The 17,523-nt window shown below is 35.5% G+C and overlaps 3 protein-coding genes across 6 annotated transcripts; 1 reads left to right on the top strand and 2 right to left on the bottom strand.

Annotated features, from left to right (window-relative positions):
* Positions 1-1,219: 1,219 nt before the first annotated feature.
* Positions 1,220-6,715, bottom strand: LOC107216673 (muskelin). 2 transcript variants are annotated; one of them, XM_046746576.1, is made up of 13 exons: positions 6,369-6,715; positions 6,061-6,130; positions 5,799-5,941; positions 5,504-5,708; positions 5,352-5,399; positions 4,990-5,182; positions 4,657-4,892; positions 4,307-4,587; positions 4,028-4,205; positions 3,665-3,868; positions 3,352-3,543; positions 3,020-3,262; positions 1,220-2,896 (listed from the first exon to the last, which is right to left on the bottom strand). In XM_046746576.1, exons 1-13 carry the CDS (start codon positions 6,455-6,457, stop codon positions 2,657-2,659), a joined length of 2,322 nt encoding a protein of 773 aa, XP_046602532.1. In that variant the 5' UTR covers positions 6,458-6,715; the 3' UTR covers positions 1,220-2,656. The 2 variants fall into 2 exon arrangements, with proteins under 2 accessions (XP_046602532.1, XP_015509418.1); XM_015653932.2 differs by lacking the exon at positions 5,352-5,399 and having other exon boundaries at positions 6,369-6,714.
* A 743-nt stretch (positions 6,716-7,458) lies between these two features.
* Positions 7,459-12,581, bottom strand: LOC107216668 (lipopolysaccharide-induced tumor necrosis factor-alpha factor homolog). 2 transcript variants are annotated; one of them, XM_015653927.2, is made up of 4 exons: positions 12,444-12,581; positions 10,304-10,469; positions 9,666-9,966; positions 7,459-9,504 (listed from the first exon to the last, which is right to left on the bottom strand). In XM_015653927.2, exons 2-4 carry the CDS (start codon positions 10,464-10,466, stop codon positions 9,402-9,404), a joined length of 567 nt encoding a protein of 188 aa, XP_015509413.1. In that variant the 5' UTR covers positions 10,467-10,469; positions 12,444-12,581; the 3' UTR covers positions 7,459-9,401. The 2 variants fall into 2 exon arrangements, with proteins under 2 accessions (XP_015509413.1, XP_015509412.1); XM_015653926.2 differs by having other exon boundaries at positions 12,391-12,570.
* Positions 12,582-12,740: 159 nt separating this feature from the next.
* On the top strand, positions 12,741-17,205 carry LOC107216674 (kinesin-like protein costa). Of its 2 annotated transcripts, none has more exons than XM_046746575.1 (2): positions 12,741-12,842; positions 13,394-17,205. In XM_046746575.1, exon 2 carries the CDS (start codon positions 13,474-13,476, stop codon positions 16,003-16,005), a length of 2,532 nt encoding a protein of 843 aa, XP_046602531.1. In that variant the 5' UTR covers positions 12,741-12,842; positions 13,394-13,473; the 3' UTR covers positions 16,006-17,205. The 2 variants fall into 2 exon arrangements, with proteins under 2 accessions (XP_046602531.1, XP_015509419.2); XM_015653933.2 differs by lacking the exon at positions 12,741-12,842 and adding an exon at positions 12,849-13,194.
* The last annotated feature ends 318 nt before the right edge of the window (positions 17,206-17,523 follow it).

The raw sequence follows: 17,523 nt of genomic DNA, 5'->3' as shown, positions 1-17,523 counted from the left end.
GCGAGAGAGAGTGTACTGCGATTGCCTTAACTCGCTCCATGTATGTAACGCACCTTAAAATTGGATCACATGTTCGTTGGCGGGACTTGCAGTTTATTTCAAATGAAGGAAAGAGGTAGGGGAAAAATTGTAACTGCAATTAGTTTTTATTGATTCAAATTTATATTCCATAGCTGTGAGAAATATGTCGGAGAAACAAAATAAAGATTATACGCATTGTTGTTTTTGTTTCCTTTTGTTCTGTTTTCTTTTATGCTAGGTTGCAGTTTTATTTACACATCTATTATTTCTACAGCGTGGAGGATATCGACACATAATATTTTTTATATTATTAAGTATTTTTTTCCGTTTGTTCTTGCGTTATGTAACTAGGATATTATTACCTGTGTACCAAGTGACTTAGTTTTATTATCATTCCTATATCGGCAGAAAATCCTGTAACGAGACATTTCACTTCGAGGAATTCTTTGACCACTACTGCGGATAATAAATTTTGTACAAAAACTTCAACGATTATAAACTTCTCAACATTAAAGTATATGTTGACCGAAGATATATATCCAACGTAGTATGGATTGTATTATGTTTGAAGAAATGTTAATTTTTTTTTTCACACTTTCATTATTACGTGTGCAAATAGAACATGCATATTGTGTGAAATGGAGAAACTTTTATGTATTAAGATTGTATTAAGATATATATATATATATATATATATATATATATATATATATTCCAATGCACCATTCAATACGCAGATCGTTTTTCAGTTGATCTCATCGCATAACTAGCATTATATTTTTAAAAAAAGAAATCGCGTTCATTCTAGGAAACATTCAAGCTTAGGTGTGTTACAGCACCTAAGTATTATGGTTTGTTTAGGTGCGAAATTAGCATATCTGTGGAAATGAATATGTTTTTGGCCATGAAGTATTAATTAATTGGACTTGAGACATTCCACTTCCTAAAAAATATTCCACTATTTGATGCATTTGTTATGCCCCCAAATAGTATAGAATAAATTCTCAACATTTCAAATTGTGGAAAAGTAGAAATTACGTTACATGTATAATCCATGCAATTGTGAATAATTACTTCGCGCTACTATTGAACAGCGATGGATAAGTTTAATAGACAACACACATTTACATAAAAATAATGTGTCGTAGCTTGGAGGTGTAAAAAAAAAACCACCAATCTAGCCACGTGGTGGATAATGAAAGATTCAATTTTTCGCTTTACTCCTTTCAAAGTACGAAATATCTGGATGAGACATGTAACAGATTTCGATGTATGATTATCTAGTATGCCAAAGTGCGTTATTATGCCAAAAATTTAACGTTTGTATACACATTAACGTTATCTTATAATCGTTAGATTGTGATCATATACAAACACATATATAATATGTATATGTATTATTGTATAAATTATGTCAGTTACATTACAGAGAATCGATATCGACAGAAAACTTAATGAAAAATATTTACAAAGCTACGCAATATAAAATATTAATTATTTGTATTTTTGTTATTTTATTATTATTAGAGCTTATTCATAATAGTCTATTAACAACTCATTACTATGGCAAGCGGAAGCTTAAGATCATTTTCAATAATAAAACCACTGTACACTTAAATATTTAAAGTAAATTTAGAACTTTTTTATATAAATACGCATCTAGACAATATATATTATCAGTTGTAGATCATTGTATTATGAACTTCAGGTTTAAGCAAGTATTACGAATAACAATTCGCAAAGAGCAGAGAGGCAAATAATTGCTATATAGTTATAGTTTCAGTATTACAAGCATGTAAATCGGAAATTCACAGAGATTTTAGGTTGCGAACAAAATGATAAAAGTAAACAAGTATTAACAACAATAATAATTCGCAATTGTAAAAATAAAAATCTATTGAAAGTAAAAATAAAATTGCCTTCAAACATGTGAATGGTCCAAGTTTCATTTAATGTAATCTGACAAAAATGAAAAAAAAAAAACTGGGGTATTTTCCTCAATGCATTTTAAAAATAACGAATACACCGAATACAAGGTAAAATATAAAGTAGAATGGCAAATTAACGTTGACTGATTGCGAGAAAAGGTACGGGCTTCGAAAAAAAAATTTTTTTCGTACAGTTCAATCAATTGTAAAACCGGAGATGAATAACAGGATGATACAGTTGATAAATAAAGAGAGTTAAACCAAATTTCTAAAGTTAAATATAATGATACAAACAATCGTATAAAATGTAATATTACAGTCTTCATGAAAAATAATCAAAAAAAGTACGACTATTGGCATTATTTCAAAACTACTTGCAGAAACGAATCTATCAAACGTTATCATTATCGCTGTCCGTATGTATAAAAATAATGATGAACTGAACTACAACTGGTCGTAATTTTTTATACACGGTAGTAATATTGAAACGAAATTATACGAGCTAAATATGAAAATAAAATATTATAAATAACACGTGACTTTGATATTATACCTGTTAAACGAAAAGACTAACAGTCTGTTATTTGTTGCTGTTGAATTATACATACAATAAAGAAAACATAGGCTAAGTATGATTTTGGTGTGTGATTGGAAAAAAAATCGCGAAATTAGTATAACTTTTAAGTACGTTAACCATGTTAAAAATATCACAATGGCAAAAGGTCTATAAGATTTGCTCGCGGCTGAGTTAAACTTTCAGGAAAAAATTCGGTAAGTTTGTCAAACAATTCCGTACGGCGAGCGTGGATGTCGTGCATCGTAAAATTCTTTGGCACCACTGAATTAATTCGATCACTGGAACTAGTGCTGGATGCTGGATCCAGATCTAAACTGTTATCCATGCTTCTTTCTTGCTCTCGGAAAAGAACTGAAGCCAGTAACTGAAACTACGATACAACAAATATCACTACTATATTAAGCTTAATATTTTGCAAAATAGAAAAAAAAAACGAGATAGCCGATAGTTGACGTTTTTAACGTCTAAATTATGTCTAAAACACGATTTATACCTCTTTGGTTTGCTCCGGATCGGCATGATCGATGATTTCGTATACTTGTGTCTGCAGGTACTCGAGAGCCTCGATGCTATTTTTCATAGCCAATTCTTCGAATTTGTGCTTCCTTATTATCAGCTTGCATTTCCTCAAAATCTGCTCATGAGAGGGTCTACAGAGTTCCAGCTGCCAAAAATCATCCAGCCTCAATTTTGGCAGACAAGAGCGCCCCGGATTTCCTCCAAATAAATAATGGACCTGCGGCATATGAAACGTAATGAAATAGTAACGGTCAAAGCTGAAAGCAATCAGAGTTCACCTTGACTATTTTAATCAGCGTGGCTCACCTTTTGAATATGATCGTACACAAGCTGGTGGGCAAATCTAGGACAAGGCTCGTAATCCTGCATACTATTCCAATACTTGTCACCAACGTTTTCATTACGATATATGCAAGACCATCGGTTCTCTTTAATATTGTAGACCCAAAGAGAATTTTGAACATTGTCGTCTCTCTTCTCTTTGTCTTTGCTCAGACCCTGTAAGTAAGAGTCATCTGTGAGCGCTGAGGTTTTATGTTGATTCTTAATATTAAGTAATCACCAATAGCTGAAACCAATTGATGAGCCATAAAGAAAAAGAACATTGTTACGTATTTACAGATAAAACGTAAATCTCGCCAAGTTCAGGATCAATAGTAGCCCTCTGGGTAAAACCAGCCGCGGGAACATGATTTGAATCCCGGTTTCCCAAGTCACTGAGATTGATGTGTTCCAAAGTCTCGGTGTCTACTTCGAAGGTAAAAAAATCGTTTAGATACTCTTTACTCCTCTGTCCCGCAAATATGTATAGTTTTCTGAATTCCTAGAAATTTTTTTACATTATTATAAATGATAGAGCCACTTATTACCAATTACATTGTTTGACAAGTAGCTACGAGTTTATTTATTTTGGGCATATGAATTAGATGCGTATTATCGAAGATTAAGGAGCACAACATCCAACGAACAAGAAGTGACATACCGGATGAAATAGCATGGAATGTCCAACTCTGGACCTAATTGTTGGTATATTAGGCGGACTGGGTCTCGCAATATCACAAGCGAGCCTACTCCAGGTCCCAGTTGGCACATGGTACGAATACAATCCAGAAAATACTGGTTCTGTCACGTTTGGTGTAACTCCATGGTTATCCTCAATCCTAAAGGAAGCAGAGTGATAAGATAGATTGAAAAATTGATTGGAATTTATTTAATCTGAGCCAAAATTTTCATTTTCACTTTCAATATAAGTTTTACTCACACATGCGATGGCACAAGAACACGTCCACCGAAAATATAGATAGTTCTCTTAGCGACGTCCATTGACATTTGGTGGTCGAAAATCAATTGAGGACCACCGACGGCTCCGGTATCTTCAGATATCTGTGTCCATTTATCAGACTCAATATCATAAACGTAAAAATCGCTCTTCAGATTTTCTGGCGAGCGATATTGAGTGTCTAAATACCGTCCCAGAGTGAACAACTGACGCCTTTCTGGGTCCAAACACATTTTGTGACAAGACCGGGCGGTAGGACCACCCTGAAATATAGCTTATGTTAGTTGCAGATCCTACAACCTGATATCGCAAGACCGTGATCATTGACTAACCACTGCTTCTGTGTCTTTGCAAATAAGATGCCACTTGTCAGTTGATACATTATAGGTCCAAAGGTCAGCCAAATCCTGATTTCCATCCCAGCCACCGAACAGATACAACATTTCCGCCGATGGGTCCAAAACCATTTGATGCCCACCCCTCATTCCAGGTTTTGGATCCTTGGAAAATATTTTTGTCCATATAGCTCGGTAAGCCTGAGCATTTATATACTCATTGAAAAGTCCCACTGAATCGAAAAATGACCAAGTTTTCATGGATGAAGGATGAAATTTTTTAATTAAATATTGCTTTTTGAATAACCTTGATAAATACCAGAAACTTACTGTTTACAGCGTTGCTAATGAATCTTTCTGCCTGGCAGTGATCCCCCTTGGTTACCAATATATCATACAGTGTTGACAGTCTGGAATCCTCAAGACTCACCCCAGTAACTCTTTGAAGAGTATTGACAATTTCCGGATATTCCAAGCGGCGAAAATGTTTCATACACAGTCGTAACACCTCTTTCTGACGGTACTACAATAATTAGTTACAAATAAATTAAAGCAACAAGAAGCCAGATGAGGGTAAACAATGTGAATCTTTGACAATAATTTTTAAAATGAGCAAATTTTAGAAAATTACTATGCTTAATCAATACTCCGTTATAGTTAAAGGACATCTACGGTTAAGGTTTCATAGTCACCTTGTTTAGTGGAATAAAAACGTTGGTATTATGCTGCTGTCTAACCTGCTATTACTGGAAAGTTGTACTTTAACTTAGGTACCTAAATTAGCTGAATGCATCTGACAAAATGTTCTAGGATGTCTTAAAAAAGTGAAAAGCGAAATACATACAGAGTTAAAACATTCAATGCTGCTTTTGACAAGTTTCTGGTCATCGACTCCCGCGAGGTGAACATGCCAGATAGAAAAGTTAAAACTGGGGCCCCAGGATTGCAGGGGAAGAATTTTCAGGTACTTAATCGGAAAATAGTTCTCGTCATTCCCGACCACATGTTTGAGGTCGAATGTTTCTGGTGTAGAGTCATTTTTCAAACCACTGCAAGGAAAACGAGACGTGAAAGACGAGTTTAGGTAAAACAGAATCGTTTGTTGTCTAATTGAAATATGCTTGAAGGAAGCATCTCACCTTTCTAGTAGCTCCATCATATTCTCCGGTTCAAGTCCACCAAAAACTTTGAATTTCTTGATGTTACAAACATGAGTTTTTTCATATTTACCAAACGTGATAGTTTTGACGATGGACTGATGTTGGAGTTTGAGAATGAGAAACTGCAACAGGAGAAGAGTAAAGAAATTCGTGTTACAAAGAGCTAAGGGTGTAGGTTTAAATCAAGCTAAGATTGCATAATAGAGAAAGTAAATCATCGTTATCACACTGCACGTAATACCTGAGGATGATTGTCATTGTCAGAGGACCAGCGAGAGGATTGATCCGACGGTACGTCTACGAGAATATTCCTGAAAATATGGGAAATAAGGTCAATGAACCGTTTATTCACCCTGCACGCGCCGCTCGGCCTTGAGACCGTGAATAGCCTCGTTTAAGTGAAACCGAACGCGTTGTCCTTGACAGAAAATGCTTTCGTTTGAGGTTAAGAACGCGTAGTAAAATTTCTACGTGTCGTGGGCAGATGCCAGCTCGATGACACACGACGATTCTATCTGATTCAAAGGAGTCGATAATTTAAATACTTACTCAGGTACATAGGTCGACGAGTAGCTGGAGCATTTGAAAATTCTATACTCCAAAACCTTGTGAAAATCTTCACTCTCACACGCCGCCATATTGCTGCACGAGTGACATAACCTTTTCGAAGTTCCGAAATTTATACATAAGTCAGATATCTATGAATGTATTTATTACATCCGCATGTGTAGCGCGGCACTACGGCGATCACCGATGAAACGTTTTAAATATTTTTGAATCACTCAATGATTTGGCCGCAATCAGCAACTGATAGTCGAAAATTTGTTTCTATTCTAAGGTCAAAATTAAATGCGTCGCAACGGATCGTTATTGACTGCTTTCATTTCTCTGTGTCAGCTCTGAATTTTCGTACCTACTGACACTGTTTCGTGACCCCATTTTGCGTATTCGTATCAAGTTTCATTAGTAAATTCGAAAGCAAATGCGAAACATGTAAGAATAAAAAAAAAAACAAGAAATAAAACTGGATGAGTTTGAAATATAGAAATAATTTGGAGGGAATGATTTAGTCAAGACATTGCGACTGAAGAATTAATATTATATTAAATAATATATTCATTTATTTAACAAGATGACGATTATGTACACCTACCGATTATACACAAAAATCAGGTATTTCCAATACCCCATTGGCCGTGTACAGACAATAAATATTGTTATTACAGATATTCCCCAACTATTACGATCGTGTAATTTGTTCATTTATTCCCTTCTCTTTCGTATCGCAATCATCAGACAATATCATCGATTTACTAGACTTTCAGTCAGTCTAGGTCATATCTTCTTATCATTAATTGTATATAAAATACGTTTTCATCATTTGGTACACCCTTTTCTTAGCACGTCAATTCTGTCCTGAATTGAGGACCAAACCGTTAATGCTTAATTGAAACGTGAACAGAATGATTAGCGCAATAATTGTGTCACAGTTTTAGTTAGAGCTTACATGTGGGTAGTAAACAATATGAATAATAATATTTTATTAATCTCTCATGGTCGATAATAAATGTTGGCGTGATTATTATTACTAAACTGCAAGTAATTTCAACGCACTATCAAAGGTTGGTCTAACTTATACTTTACAGTATTATTCGTATGTCTGATTTTTTTTTTTTTTATCTTAACGAAGTAAATTTTCACCTATTGATGCAGACTTATATATCTAGCATTGAACACTTAGTTACATATCTCGTTTGAAGTAGAAAAATAAAAACTTACACAATTGATCAAGGAAGTCGAAAATCATGAATGGAAAACTGATGATAACGTAGATACAATGGCTTGTTGTTTAATAAAAATTAAACTCAGACCAAATTGGGTAGTTTTTTTTTTCTTTATCTTCAAATTATATATGTATACATACGTACTTACTTTCTAATTTCAAGCAATTTAGATATTCGTATCCAATTTAATAATTTGAAATATTTTTTGTCAAACTTTTTGAATACAAACAATGAAAAAGGCATAATATAAAAATATAAAACTTATGTTTAATAAAGGTTTCTTTGAAAAATAACAGCAGGGTACACAGACCACGTCGTACCTTCCTCTCTAAATATTCAATTTCTCACAGCCCTTTGAATAATTTTCGACTAAACACGCATGTGATTTTCACACTTCTATCTGACTCGTTAACCCTCCGCCGGTCATGTGTTATTTTACTGATGTCGTCAGTCAATATCAACGATTTCGTCACACGAGTTCTTTTTCCCTTCACTTAGAGATTTTCAAAAGTTTGCAAAAGATTCAGGTAATCAGTTTCAGGTGCCTACTTGATATTCCAATAGTTTACATTACGAAATTTTCAAATAGTTAATGAATAGAAATTGTTAAACAATGAAAAATTCCCGAGACAGCGATAAGTGAGAAGGTCAGGATGGACGATATCGTCTATGTTTGCTGGCGGAGGCTTAATTTGAGGTGGAAATATTTCCGTGAGCTGAACAGATGCTGTCAAGAGATAAATATTTTTTTGTAATCAGATCTTCGCGTAACGTATCACGTATGGTGCGACAATTTGCAAGTACGTCAACAAACACCATATTATCAACCAACATCGTAATACAGGTATATTATTTACCAATCTCTTATTTTCAAAAAAGCCTGTAAATGTTTCACAACCAAGTATCTAGTGCAAAACCTATGAACTAGCAGAGCAAAGCAAAAGTCGTACATTTTCAATGGTTACTTTCTTTATATTTACCTAAGCATGAATTGTTCGGTCTTAACGAAAATACGGTGTTCTTCGAATACTAATACTTTTTTGATATATATATATATATATATATATATATATATATATGATTATCTTGTTTTATAATATTGTTTTACTATACTATATTTATGTGCAATATTATAAAACAAGATAATCACATTTACTTGACATATGAAAAAAAAAAGTAAGAATTATAAAGAATGGAAGTAGTATCATATGAGTTTGATTTTATGCACATAGTGAAACGTAATGAGCTACCAGAATGCAAAAATTCTGTGTTCCTGTACAGTGAACCACCACTCTTTTCAGTACGACTACATCAAGAAACCTAATGTCCAGTAATAATAGTGAGTATAGGGCATATGAGATGTCAATAACACTCTTTTCTCTTGACTCTCAATTCTTAGCGACGAGGATTTATGTATACAAGGAAAGCTCAGATCAAATCAATCAACCTGTTAATATTCCCCATGGCAATGAAGTAAGAATGTTTCAGAATCAACGGAATGTGTTTCGCATAAACTGAACGTTTTTCAAGAATTCTACAAACATTCATTGAAAGGGTAAGCAATTGTAGAAATAATTGGGATCATAAAATTATACGTTTCATCTATCTCTCATAGAATTTGTATAAAAAAAAAAAATATTTGCGTCTGTGAGTGAATGTTTAATATATACGAATATGTAAAGAAGAGAACATTTTCGTCCTAGTCAAAAACGACCAAGGTTTCACCTCGATCTGTAACTGTAGAATAATTACTCCATTACTTCAAGGTTAAACTTGACTATTGTGACAATCACAAAATTCAAGCCTTATACGTTCCGATGTAAGCCTTACAATTGGGACACGAATGGTGAACATTCACAAAGGCATTACTGCAATATGGCAACCATGAACACAAGCAACACCTGAAATGTAACAAATCAGCTTTGGTAAATAAATCATTGCATCAAACTGACGAAAATTCATAAAGCGAGCTCAGTTTTGAGGGGCAGCATTAAACGTGAATAATATACAGGATATGGTCAGCAACTGTAACTCTTACACAGTTAAAATGTCCAAAACTTACCCGAGTAAACATAAAATTATGCAACAAATGTGAGCGTTCGCTTGAGTTTCCGATACCGTGGTTGTTTTTATATCCGCCCGACAATTAGGACACACCATTTTTAGTGGGTTTGGTCCAACTGCATAAGCAACTGTTTGTTGCACAACTTGTATTTGAGCAGGTGTCGCGTAAGACTGTGGAGCTGTGTTTTGCTGTTGAGGATAGGGAGCGGCAGGTCGTGGCTGAAATGATTGAGGTTGGCTTTGTGTCTCTGGCGTTGGCATTGGCATCGGCATTGGCATGGCTGCTGGCGGAGGATTATCTGCAAAAAAACAATGTAGCAGTGCATCATTGATGTTGAACATTTTTTAGCTTCATCGTTGTTCAGTACAAGTGTTGTGAGAATTTTTCTTATGCCAAAAGTTCTAATGCTGTCTATCGATATAAACGTACATCATTCACAATCATATATCATTCATAGTCTTTTTCTCTTTTTAATTCAGGCATTACTTAAGGTATGTTTATTAAAATTTTCGTATTAGATATGTCATCAAATTAAAAACTCGTACTATTCAAGTATGGAACAAGTTTCACTAGCTTGAAAAGTGAAATAAGCTAAATTGAGAAGACTGAAACTATTGTATAATGTGGAAACATACAAGATCCAGGCATTGGCATCGCTGTGTCGACTGTTGGGTACGGAGCAGAAGAAGGTGGAGGATAAAGGCGAGGACCTGCCGCAGTATTGGCAACAGCTTCGTCATACGAGGGCGGAGCAGTTGGTGGTGGAAATCCACTTCCCATTAGGTGGTTCTTCTCCATTTTCTGTAAACAAGGTAGTGGTTATCTTTTTGACTGCAGTTGCATACCATATAATTTTTGTAATGTTATATAATTTTATGCATGTATTGTTTTTTTTTTCTGCCTTTATACTATGAGCATATTAGATAGTTATGCATGTCGGTAATGATCTAAGAATCTCAATTATTGGCCGTTGTCATCACTATTCCTTTCAAATCTAGAATGAAAGAATAAGTTTTGAAATCTCAATTTTACAAATTTAGAATCAATTTAAACGTTTGTTACTTCAATTTTATGGGGTTTGAAACAGGTGTTTCTACTTTGTATGTATTTAAACGGGTATTCAGGTGTGGTGGAAGTCAATTAACGCATGTTTAGGAAAGAATTTTAATTGCACCATTAGAATTGTCCGAAATTTAATAAACTATACTATATCAAACAAAAAAAAGCCAACTTTTTGAAAGTGATTCTAAAATGGAAAAATAATGATTTGCTTCTTGATGTTTTGTAACGTTAACATTACTTACTTCAACCTCATATATTCAGCAGTCATTCACAAACTGCCCTTAATTTAAATTCGTTTCTTGATACGTAACAAAATTCATTATTACTGTTAAGTTTATAGTTTGCTTATATGGTTCGTACATAACACACTATTTGTCATGAATATTCATGAATGAGCCAGTGTGAATAGAAAGTCGTTAGAAATTGTGAGGAAAGAATTCTGTGTATACAAATACTTATACACTAAAAAGTTGAAGAAGTGCTTTCGGTTTGCTTTCGTAATGCAATCTTCACCTTCAAACCTTCAATTTGAGTCAAAGATTACACAGTATTACTAAGATACCATTTTTTTACGCCTATTGAGAACAAGGTTGAAATGAAAAAAAATAATCACTATATGTAGTTTTTAAATGTAATTTATGCTCTCTGCATTTCAAGCAATGTAAAAATAGCAAATCATGATTAATTTTAATAATACTTATTCGTCAGCAAAGGCGTATATTTCAAAGAATTTTTTTCTTATTAAAAATATCTTTTCCTTGAATATGATTAAATTCAGCATGAGTCAACAAGGAACATATTGTAAAATATGAAAATTCTGTAGATAAAATTATCTTCTTTGTGTTTCGGCCATTGAATTTTGAAATGAGATCGTATAAGTGACGGTCTGTTTGATTAGTAAGTATAAAAATGCCTACGAATGTGGAAATTACGGCACTACCGAATCACCTGATCGTTATTATACCAGGAACACGTTGCATCAGATTAATGTGGTTTAACCATAGATATAACAGTAGAGCTTCGCGTACTCTCGATGCTCTCCCGATCGCATCTATGAGAAACATGCAGCGAAACAACGTTCTGGCTCCATGAAAATTGCGTGAGCACGCAGCTAATAATGTCACTGATGCGTGCCTGTAAAATATGCAAATATGCACACATCACTGTTCTCTATAGTATTCACACATCCTTCTTGTTGCATGTGCATCCTTCCACCTGAGCTGTGCAGCAGATCGTAAACGACAATGCTTTATACGTACCGATAAATTTTACAATCCGGTGTTTTTAAGGTCCTACGTATTCGATGAAGATAAAATAACGATCAGGTTATTCTTGCCATTAGTTTGTTAGGGATGAAATATTGATCACAAAATTGTGAGAACTATACATAATCAGAAAGAAAAATAAAAAATCAATCGAATTGTCGATTTGATTTATCGTTATTTTTGATTTACACATGTGTCAAATATTTTTAAAACATGTTGTTATTCTCTTTGGTTTTTCCCGACTTTAGCCAGGTTTGCAACTAGCTCGAGCTATTTTGCAGGTGATATTTGGATCTGAAGAATCATTTTTTCGTCGCGAGATCAAAATACATAATTTCGATTGCGAGAGTTCGTTGTGATCGAGTTTAGGCATACTTGCGTTTCATATTACTTACGTATAGATTGCGTATTGCTTGTACTCTCAACTGTGTAGTATGTTGTGACTTACGTAAATCCGCAGCTACGTTTGTCAATCAGAAATAAAATCACTCCGATTCTACTCGATGGGAAATTTCGTTAGGTCATCGCTTTAACCACAGAGCATTCACGGATCTCTATACACACACGTGCACAGCTCACATTCGCAATTACAGTTAACACATCTCTCGCAACGTCCATGCGACAACTTCGCACAACTTCAGTCGACACTCGGTGACTCACGCAGCGGCACGCGGTCCATTTGTTGCCAGCTTCAGCCCTTTCGACACATCTTTACAACGATTCTGATTGGTTGATGACTGACTGTCTGCGGCGCTACCAACCCTACGCAATTCAGAAATTAGACGGGATAGAACAGCTCTCTCTGTGATAGAACGAGAATCACCAAGTGTACCAACAAGATGAAAACGTAATATACGGCAATATACGGTACACCTATACACGAAAAAACAGGCAGGCTCTGCCTGTAGTAAATATTATTGATTTACCCGTGGATTTACTTCGTCATTCCGACATATAGCGAATAGATTTTTATGACTCTCTTTAATCACGACAACCAGATTTTGATCTTGCAATTCTATTTTCCACGGTAAATTTAACCCCCAACGTGGCTCGGGTTTACGATCTGCGGTTTCCATCGAAAATGATTTACTTCATACCAGTGCAAACTCGACCGTGTCCAGTAAACGTGCGTTGAATTTGAAAAACCCACAGAGATATTTCTAAACCGTTAAATCAGACACATGGGTATCGCTAAACCTGTAAGTTTTTCTTCATTTTCATTATATCAGTGTCTCAGATTAATCATTAGAAGAACGTTCCAACACAGCAAACGTTTTGTATTGCTATAATTAATGAGTTTGTTACTTGAAATTTTACCCGTTTTTACACGCCAAGTATGCAATATCGTTGACACGGCTACAATGGATTCAATATTTATTTTTCGTTTTAATGTTATAGGAATCTCTTAAACGGGGTCACGAACGTTGATTGTAAAGTTCAGTCCATTCTGACCTTACCAACCCCAGAAGCTGTTCGATATGATGCATTACGGTCCATGGATTCATCATCAGGGAATCCTGGACAATCGGCAATGCTACAATCAGTACATCGAGGAAGTACAGGCTTTCAGACATCCCAGGGAACAGCAGGACGAGGAGCTCAAGCACACGGTCGAGGAGATTCAGGAAACACCGGACATCGAGGTTGGGACATCCGGAGAGCGAAGTTCCAGTGCAGACTTATTCAGGCTCGAATTTGCGGCTACTCAATGGTCCAAGTTGGTCTCAAACGCGGAAGGTTTGTTCAATAAACTTGTGACCAGCAACATATTGCCCCATACCGAACAGGATCAGATAGAGCAATGGCTCTGCATGAAGCAGGAGTACGAGGAATGCATAGCCAGCGACGACACGGCGAGTTTACAGGGGTTCGCAGATGTTACCAGAAGGTCTTTGGAGAGAATAGAAGAAGTGACTGAAACCGATGAAAAAACAGACGAGTCTGCGACGTGTGGAGAGTTCAGGAACGAGTCTGACAGTAGCTGCAATTCCGAGACGGAGGATTTGTCCGAAGAGGAAAGCGACATAAGTTCTGAGAATCCGGATTTTCTGGACAAGCTTGACGAGCTGATGAATAAGTTTAAAAACGATACGGACAATGTCATTGATTCGAAAAAAGATGAGTTCAGAAAAATGGATATTATCATTGATACCTCTGCCGCAGAATCTCTGAATAACGGTAACGACTATTTGCCAATAGTTAAGCCAACTCCTATCAGAAATCCTAGTTCCAGGAGAAACTCAATGCTCCCGGGTTCAGATATGTGCAATGGAGTACTGGCATTCAACGGTGGATACAAACAGTGTCAAGATACTAATTTTAACCACCAATTGTCAGCACTCATTGCTGCTAATACGCTGGAAAATCGAGAAGTTGATTTTAGACTTGACAACAACGTTAACGTCGTTAAAATACAGAAAGAAACACATTCTCCGGACTTGTTGATCGAGACGATTAAAAATTCTGATCAAGATCCAGAGCCGATCAAAGTGTTGAAAAATTTGACCCTCACAAACGAGGCGAAGCAAACGCAGGTGAAAAAAATTCAGTCGGATTTGGAAGGGGCGCATAAACGCATAGAAGAACTTCAGAATACGATACAAATAAAGGAACAGTTCATAGCTGATATGATAAAGAATTCCGAAGCTAGAGCAAGCGCCAAACAAAAGTTTCAGAGAAAACGAAGCAAGCTTGAAGAGGAGTATTATAACACTAGGACGCAACTTGCTCAAGCAGAAAATGCCTCGTTGTACAAAGATACCGAGGATAAATCAGCGCATAAGAAGGAAATTGAATTATACAAACACATGGCAATTCACTATGAGAAACGATTGATGGATATTGAGATGATAAAACAGATTGCTGGCGATTCTGCAAAGAAAGTGTTGGAGCTTGAGAGTTCGTTAAATTCGTCTAAGAAGCAAATGGAGAAGTTGAAGAGACAGCTGAAAAAAGAAGACGAGCACAAAAAGCAGCTGGAAAATGAGCTAGTCCAGGATCAGAGAAAGATAAGAGAATTGGAGGAGAAGTACAACTTAACAGCTTCAAAATTAAAAGAAATACAGTCCGAAAGTGAAGATGACAGAAAGAATTCAAAGTCGCAAAACGATTGTTCCGATAAGAAAAAAAACCTGCTTGAAGTGAGCGCAAGAATTTCACATCTGGACCATGTTTTGAAAGAGAAATCAATGGATCTGGAGAGAACGGCTGATACGGATGAGAAAGAAGCCCTGAGGCACGAGATAAGAAATCTTAGGAGGACCAGGGACTGTCTAGTGGATGAGAAGTGCGATCTGGATGAAAAGTTACAGAAAGAAAAAACACTGACGATAGTAGAGGAGAGAAAACTGCTTGAATGTGGGGAAACGATAGAGGCTATTGACGCAATGATTGAGCATAAAAACGAAATGATATGCGGCAGGAAGTGTTTCGACGAGAATCAAGTGAAGAGGGAAAAAGGTGAGCAAATGCTGATGGAAAGATTGATGAAGCTGTCGGACGGTGAGATGAGAACTCTGTTTTACAAATACTTTCTCAAAGTGATCGACTTGAAAGAAAGTTCAAAGAATTTGGAGATCCAGGCCGCGGAGCTAGAGGCTCACGCAGAAACCCAAGAGTGGAGAATCCAGACACTGACTAACGCCCTGAAACAAACGAAGCTGGAAGCGGAGAGAAGGATCGTTTTGATGCAAAGAGAACACGAAGAAAAGCTGCATCTGATGTTCCGGCATTTCGCCGAAGAAACTAGCAGCTCAGGTCATGACAGGCTCGACAAGGACTCAGAGTTGGCTAGATGTAAGAGGGAGAACAGAAGCTTGAGACGGAGGCTTGCCGACGTCGAGGGTCTTCTAAAAGGATCTACTCATCCGCGAGCCGCTAGTCCTGCCAAAATACCTCAGCAAGGTTTGAAGCAGATAGCCCCCAGCACACAGCCTACGACTAAAGTCACCAGGCAGAGAAATAAGCTTATCATACAGAAGACAATCGATACCGATAAGAGGCACAAATAAAAGACTGCCAAAATCATTTGAGAAAATAAACGAACAAACATCTGAATCAAAAACTAAGGCTACAATTTAGCAAACAGGTATTATAGGTACAGTTAATACAACATATGTGATACTCATAGTAATCGGTTTAGATTTAATTATTTTTCTTTCCTCGTTTTTCTATTATGTTTTTATGAACAAGGAAAAAGATTTCGCGCTGTTTTTATTTTTCCCTTACAATATTAACGGGAATCAATTTTGCTCAAAAAGTTTGATAATTTGCAGTACTCTGAGTATAGCAAGTAAAGTAAAGCATAGAAATTATCACGATTTAAAGTAAGCGAATTAGAATTAATTTTGTATAATGCAGCTGTGAAACAAATGTAAGTGTTCTAATTGTAGCGGCCTAGTATCAAACTAAGTGAATAATCGTTTATAAGTTGACAATTTGAATGTGAAGAAATGGTATTCTTTGGCTTTGAAAACTCTTGCAATATGCTTTCACAATTTGGTATAATACCATTGACAGTCCGATCCAAAAAATAGGAAGTTTTTATTCTGTTTATTTAATTATTTGATACAAATAATGAAAATTCGCCTCACATCTATTACACAACTAATTAATACTAATCGTAAAATTGAAAATTGCATTACTATCAAATACTATTGTAATAATTAAGATTGAAAGTACGTACTACAGTAAGTGTAGTAAACTGCCTGAATGTTGTATAACAAAATTTAGAACTTGAAAAATTTTAGTCTACATATTATACATAATAAACGTTGCAGAAGGCAATCAATAATCACAACATAGGATAATAGTTTGCGACACGTACAAGTAATAAAACGTGCATATATTATGTCGTTTGACATATTGATTATCATTATTAACGTAGAATTTTTTATGAAATTCTCTGTACAAAAATCGTTTAATTTGATCGTTTATCCGGTTGAAATACGTTGTTAATCCAATGCAATATTAATTGTTATTCAATTCAAATTAGAACCCGGTTAAAACAAAAAAAAAATTTAGTATATAATTCTCAATACCCTTAGTGAGTTTAAAATATGATCTAAGATATATTTTCGAAAAATATTTATAATGTACATTTATACGAAATGTAATCGCCACTCCACGAGCAGCATATCCACGACACCTGAACCAATGTATTTAACTTATTTATTGTAATTTTTTTTGTAAATAAATTTATATTAATTTAATCTTTAACGTTTGTATACCATAAACAGAAGAAGAAACTTGTAACGATAATCGTGCACATTTAACAATAAGTCTGGTACATTTTCTACCTTGTTATCGACGGTAACACGCTTTAAACTGTTACCTACAGTTGATCGTGATCTAAGCCCTTTTTACCGATGGCAAAAATGTCACACAGATTCTTGTGTGACTTGTAAAGCCCGTCGATTGGTGGAGGCTGTTGTGTAAATAGAACCCACAATGCATCAGTTATCAAATTCAAATTTTCAGTCACCGTCTCAATCATCATTTGGTGAGTTTAAATCATTTTTGCTACGATA

Source organism: Neodiprion lecontei, chromosome 1 (assembly GCF_021901455.1).
Source record: "Neodiprion lecontei isolate iyNeoLeco1 chromosome 1, iyNeoLeco1.1, whole genome shotgun sequence".
In the NCBI taxonomy this organism is placed as follows: Eukaryota; Metazoa; Arthropoda; class Insecta; order Hymenoptera; family Diprionidae; genus Neodiprion; species Neodiprion lecontei.
This window is presented reverse-complemented; position numbering and strand designations above follow the sequence as displayed.